Source organism: Buceros rhinoceros, unplaced genomic scaffold, assembly GCF_000710305.1.
Source record: "Buceros rhinoceros silvestris isolate BGI_N320 unplaced genomic scaffold, ASM71030v1 scaffold8798, whole genome shotgun sequence".
Classification (NCBI taxonomy): domain Eukaryota; kingdom Metazoa; phylum Chordata; class Aves; order Bucerotiformes; family Bucerotidae; genus Buceros; species Buceros rhinoceros.
This window is the reverse complement of record NW_010425061.1, coordinates 39,846-45,561: the sequence shown is the minus strand read 5'-3', so window position 1 is coordinate 45,561 and position 5,716 is coordinate 39,846. Positions and strand designations below refer to the sequence as shown.

General features: G+C 47.5%; 1 protein-coding gene across 1 annotated transcript in view; it reads right to left on the bottom strand.

Moving 5' to 3' along the window:
* CNOT1 (CCR4-NOT transcription complex, subunit 1) overlaps nt 1-5,716 on the bottom strand; it is a 47,419-nt gene that overhangs the window by 6,972 nt on the left and 34,731 nt on the right. The window contains exons 35-38 of the mRNA XM_010140997.1: nt 3,747-3,889; nt 3,061-3,169; nt 2,792-2,961; nt 1,579-1,810 (exon numbers count right to left, since the gene is read on the bottom strand). Coding sequence (XP_010139299.1) covers nt 1,579-1,810; nt 2,792-2,961; nt 3,061-3,169; nt 3,747-3,889 — 654 coding nt within the window. The remainder of the gene's footprint in view (nt 1-1,578; nt 1,811-2,791; nt 2,962-3,060; nt 3,170-3,746; nt 3,890-5,716) is intronic.

The following is a 5,716-nucleotide window of genomic DNA, read 5'->3' as shown; positions in this document are numbered from 1 at the left end:
GGTTCAGCCCGGCAGGCCTTCGGGAGCCCACGTGGGGGGTCCAAGCTTTGGGACAGGCCCACCTCAGGAGCCACCACTGCTTTGCAGCCACGTTCTGTAGAAACAAACTGCATTTGAAGAGTGGATTTTCCTCACAGGAACTTCATGTGCCAAGACCAAGTGGGCTTTGTTTGTTTTGCATCGGGGTGTTGCTTTTAATAACCTACAGATAAAAAGCGCTCTCCTTTTATCTCCTCTTACGTGCTACCCATGGTACTAAAGCCATCGACACGAAACAAGTTGCAGTGCAGGCAACCTCTGGGTTTTGAATAAAGCATCTAAACTCCTACTGCAATGACATGAAGCTATTTAAACAGCATAATCACTAACTCTTGGAGAACTTCTACTATCCCTGGAGTATTACAAAACACTCCTTTAAAACCCACAGCTAAAGCCTGCAAGGAAAAAATTATTTATCAACACTGCACTTGATACATTTCCAATTCAATTACAAATCTGATCAGATAAGTACAAAAGGTAAACAAACAAGTGTGACAAGAGTCAAGCGGCAGAAGGGCACTGAGCCTTAGGAGTACACTGAAGAGTGCTTTATAAGCTTACTTTAAGGTATAAAAGCAGTGAGGTCACGCGAATATTTTTTTTAAAGTGGGTTTTAACACAAGACGCATTGAAAACATTCAAAGAAGATGCCATGCAGTAGCAGTCAGACCTAGCAATGAGCCAGCACATGGGGACACTGAAGTCCCATGAAGAATCACTGCATTAGTCAAGATCTTCATGGATACTTCCTAGCCTGAACTTCCTTTTCTTCGTAGCTGCCAAATCTGTAGCATTTCTGTGGTGAGAACACAGAAATTTAAAGAGAACACAGTGCAAAGAGGCTAAGTCAGGGCCTCCCCTGCAGCTGTGGTAAAGGAGCTGCCGGGAACACAGTTTTGGGAAGATAGTGCAGATAAACAGGGAGTTTGTTACTGCACGTGCTGGGCTACTGAGGCATCGCCCTCCCAGTCACGCCTGGCAGGCAGATGTGTGCTCTTCATCACACCCAATATGGTGCCCTGGAGTGAGATGTTGGAGCCTGTTTAAATTTAGGCACCACTTGAAATGTCAAGTTTTTCCTGTCTCATGACTCAATCTTTTTTCTAAGATCCCCTTGTTCACGTGGTCTGAAACAATTTACCTGCATCTCTCTCTAATCACAATTCCCTTCCGCAGGCTGTCAGGGCTTTTACTGTTACCCGTAACGAGCAGCTCTAGTCCAGCTCCATCACAGAGCGTGGCTGCACCGCTGCCACAGCTATCTCTGCTGAAGTCCTTTCCCACCAGACTTATCCCAGAACTCGTGGTCTGAACTGACAGCTTGGTGCTACAGTATCTGAAGAACACGAGTTGGTGCTGGGTAGGGGTTTCTAGAGAACTTTACCATCAACACACCAGACACAATGTGGACAGCTGGCTGCCAGACACCTGGAAGTTTCAAAAGGAAGCCTAACACAGGTTAGAGCACTGCTTTAAAACAGAGGGCATCGCACCCTACTGATGTTGAATAAAAAGCACCTTTCTTTCCCAAAGCTCTACCTGTCCAACAAACGCAGAGAACGCTTTGGTACTGTCGCGGCCCGCTGCAGCCGAATGGTAGAGGTTCACCCACTCCCGCAGCAAGTATTCTGCCTTCTCCCTCAAGCCTGGCGGATCGTCGTACTCGGAGGCTTGGGAAATTCCTGAATGCATCATGAAATTGGGACCTCCGTGAGCACGGTCAATCATCGCTTCGTAGTTTGACCGGACCACTTCCATCAGCTGGGGTAACCTAAGGCAGCAGACCAGAGCGAGAGCCAGGTTAGAAGTTCTCCTCCCCCAGAAGGGGTGGGAATTGGAAACTCAGTCAAATCTAGTTGAAAGAAAGCAAATTATTTCTTATTCTACATCTTCGTATCTTCCAGCCCTCACTGGAATAGCAGAAATAATGAAAGCAGATCATTTACGATGAAAGAAGGAACACTGAAGTCATACAAGCTTTGAAGTTCCACTCCAACGCAGCAAAGCACCGCAAGTATGACAAACAGCTTCACTTCTGCAGACTTGGGAAGCCCCAAAACGCTCTTTGTTTTGGGACCTCCCACTAGCAGTTGGGTTGGTAGCGACAGCCACTGCCGCCACCACCACCAGCCAGCTGCTGGTTGCTCCCACAGCAACCCAGAGTTCTCCAAGCTCCCATCCAGGGCTTTCTCAAAGCCAGCAGCAGTTGGTTCCACCTCAGTACATGGAGACCTGCAAGTCCCACAGGGCTCTCCAGATGCTGTGGCAGCATTTGCTGACCAATTACCTGCTGGTGGATACACAGGGCACGCGAGATCCACAGATGATTGCTTTGCAGGCTCTAAACAAATCGGGCTAAAGAGATAGAAGGGATTGTCTAATTTGATGAATTGCTTATGATTAACAAAATAACCTATTACCCCTCACGTGTTTAATATTTCAACAGGTAAGAATATTGCCTAAATCGGTGGTAAAGCAGGAAATCAAGCAAGTTTCCAACAAAACCATGACATTTTGGAGCACAGTACATAGAAAGCTGTTCCTGCTCAAGCATTCTGTTTGATGTGATGCTGCAGCTGCCTCTATTTTGACATAAAATCAGCACAATTACATTGGAGTGACAGTTTAAACTAACACAGGACTGCAGCCCTAGAGGAAGTTTAAAGCTGAACAATGAGACACCGCCTGTGTAACACTCAAATCCTACACGAGCACGAGAGAAGGAACATGTTGCACAGTATTCCAATCTCACCCTTCAGGGGCATTTCCTCGGGAATGAGCATTAATCCTCATGAGAGTCTCGATGGTGTGAAACAGATCTGCCTCTGTGACGTGGGCGACACTTCTCTCGTCCACCAGCAGGATCTTGACCAACTGCATGGCAAACGCCACGGCCATGTAGTTGAGGCCGTTCTCCATGGACTGTCAACGTGAAAAAGGCAACTTGAGTTCAACCACAATGGCTGATGGACCGTTTGTGGTCCGCAACACCTCGCCTCCACAAGAGCCTGTTCCCCTTACCTGAGCCAGGTGAAGGTCATACTGCTGCATGTTCACAAGGTGATTGCGGATCAGCAGCTCCACCGCTTCCACGTTGTACTTGTACTCATCTCTGCACTCAATCAGGCACCTGAAGAATTGGACCGCTTTTACAAGGTCTGCTTCCACTCCACAGTGTAAGCCAAGCAACAACAATCTAACAGTTCAAAACCTGTGACACCCCCTCACTGCGCTTCAATACTCCGCTCCGGAAGCCCTTTCTAGAGCATTCTCTAGGGTAACGCTTGAGTTCACAACAGTCGCCAGCCTCAAGCATTTGTTGCCCTGCACAACTGTCACGACGTTTATTCAGAGTCAGGAGCCTCTCTTCTGAGGACAAAGTGGCCATCTGCCTAGCTCAGGCACTAGTGCTTTTGCTGCAGGCATGTGCCATGTCACAGTTTGTGACAGCAGAGCTGTTCTCTATAAAATGAGGCAAAAACCCCCAAAGCAACTCTACTGCTCAATTCCATTAAAGATTCCTATCACGTTCTAGAATGAAGCAGCATTATCAGAAGATCTAGTTACTTTTGAACAAAAAAAAGGTGGGTTTGTCTGTCCAAATTGCAGCAATGCGAAATATTAACAGGCAAGTGATTCAGACTAACACGGTAACTCCGAGAAGACGATGGGAGCTACATCAGTATTCCTGCAGTCTCATAACTGACCTAGTAATTTGTTTATTACACCACGGAGATCCATACGCGCGGCCGTCCTGCAGAGCCTTCAGCACAAGCAGATGACACTCACGATAGCGAAGCAGGAGGTCAGCATCTGCCCCGCTGGTGGCATCCAGTAAGCCCTCGACAGCCTAGAATAGATGCAACCTGTTAGCAGAGGAAAAAACAAGTCCTCTTCCAAATCTTCTGCGAATGACATCAGCACAAGTCACCACCAGAAAACATGATGTGAGATGTTACTGGCTAAGGCATCTACACGTTCACCACCTGGAAGAAAACTCACAGGACCTGCATGAAGTCGGCTATCAGATTTAGACAAAGAGCTGCAGCACTCAGACACATCTGTGCTAGTCTAGAGCAAACAGAAGATGGTTCTTACAGGGGCAGCACAATTTCATCATAGAATCTAAAAATCACAGAATGGTTTGGGTCAGAAGGGACCTTCAAAGGTCCCATCCAGCCCAACCCCCTGCACTGAGCAGGGACATCTCCAACTGGAGCAGGTTGCTCAGAGCCCCAAGGTCCAACCTGACCTGCAATGGTGCCAGGGATGGGGCTGCTCCCACCTCTCTGGGCAACCCAGGCCAGGGTCTCACCACCCTCAGTGTCAACAATCTCTCCCTTCTCTCTGGGCTGAATCTCCCTCTGTCAGTGGAACCATCAGCCCTTGTCCTGTCCCCACATTTCGGTATCAGATCTATACAGTCTCCTTGGTAAATAAACCATAACTAACCCTGCAGTTTGTTTATCACCAGCAATACCAAAAGAAATTGTAAATGTTGCTCTGTAAATAAACCATCATTATTTGTGCCCCCTAATTTAGCTTGTCTCGCATATTTGGTGTCAGCCTTAGGACGGGTTTTATTTCCCCCCTTTTCGCAACAATGGTAAAAAATTTCTTCCTTTTATCTAATCTTCCTTTTTTTTTTTTTGTTTAAACCTTGTCCTATGGTTACAGGCCCTACTAAAAGATTTCCCATCTTTCTTATAAGCCCCTTTAAGTATTGAAATGTACCAATAAGATCTCCCGGGATCTTTCTCCAGGATAACAATGCCAATTCTCTCAGCCCTTCTTCATAGGAGGTGTTCCATCCTTCTGATAATTTTTGTGGCTCTCCTCTGGACTCATTTGTCCATGTCCTTCTTGTGTTGAGGGCTCTAGAGCTGGATGCTAGTGAGGTCTCACCAGAGTGGAGAAGAGGGGGAGAATTACTTCTCTTGACCTGATGCTTATTTTGACGCAGCTCAGGATACATTTGGCTTTCTGGGCTGTGAGTGCATATTGTCAACTCATGTCTAGCCTTCCATACACCAGTACCCCCACATCCTCTCCACAGGGCTGCTCTCAATCACATCACACCCAGCCTGGGCTGATACTCAAGGACTGACTCGACTCAGGTGCACGATTTTGTACCTCATAAGGTTCACATGAGTATTTACCTGGTCAAGTCCTCATCAGGACCAGATCCTTTAATAGGTATGAGCACTATCAGTGTAAGAAAAAAGTTTCTCTCCAGCTTTCAGTGACCACTGCTCCCGGATCCTCACTGCAGCACTCCCTGCCTGGTATAGTCAACTAGTTCTGGCTGGGATGGAGTTAATTTTCTTCCTAGCAGCCCATATGGGGCTGTGCTTTGGATTTGTGCTGCAAGTGTTGACAGCACACCCTGTTTTGCCAACTGCTGAACAGCATCTGTCCAGCATCAAGGTTTCCTTACTCCCACTGTACTTCCCCTCGCACTGGGCAGGCTGGGGATGGGCAAGAGGCTGGGAAGCACCACAGCCAGGACAGCTGACCCCAACTGGGTAATGGGATGTTCCACATGCACAATAATAAAGCTCAGGGAAGGGAGGATGAAGGGAGCATTCATGGTTATGGCATTTGCCCTACACACGCTGAAGCCCTGCTTTCCGAGGAGCCATCTGCGTGCTGATGGGAAGTCAGGATTTTTATTCCT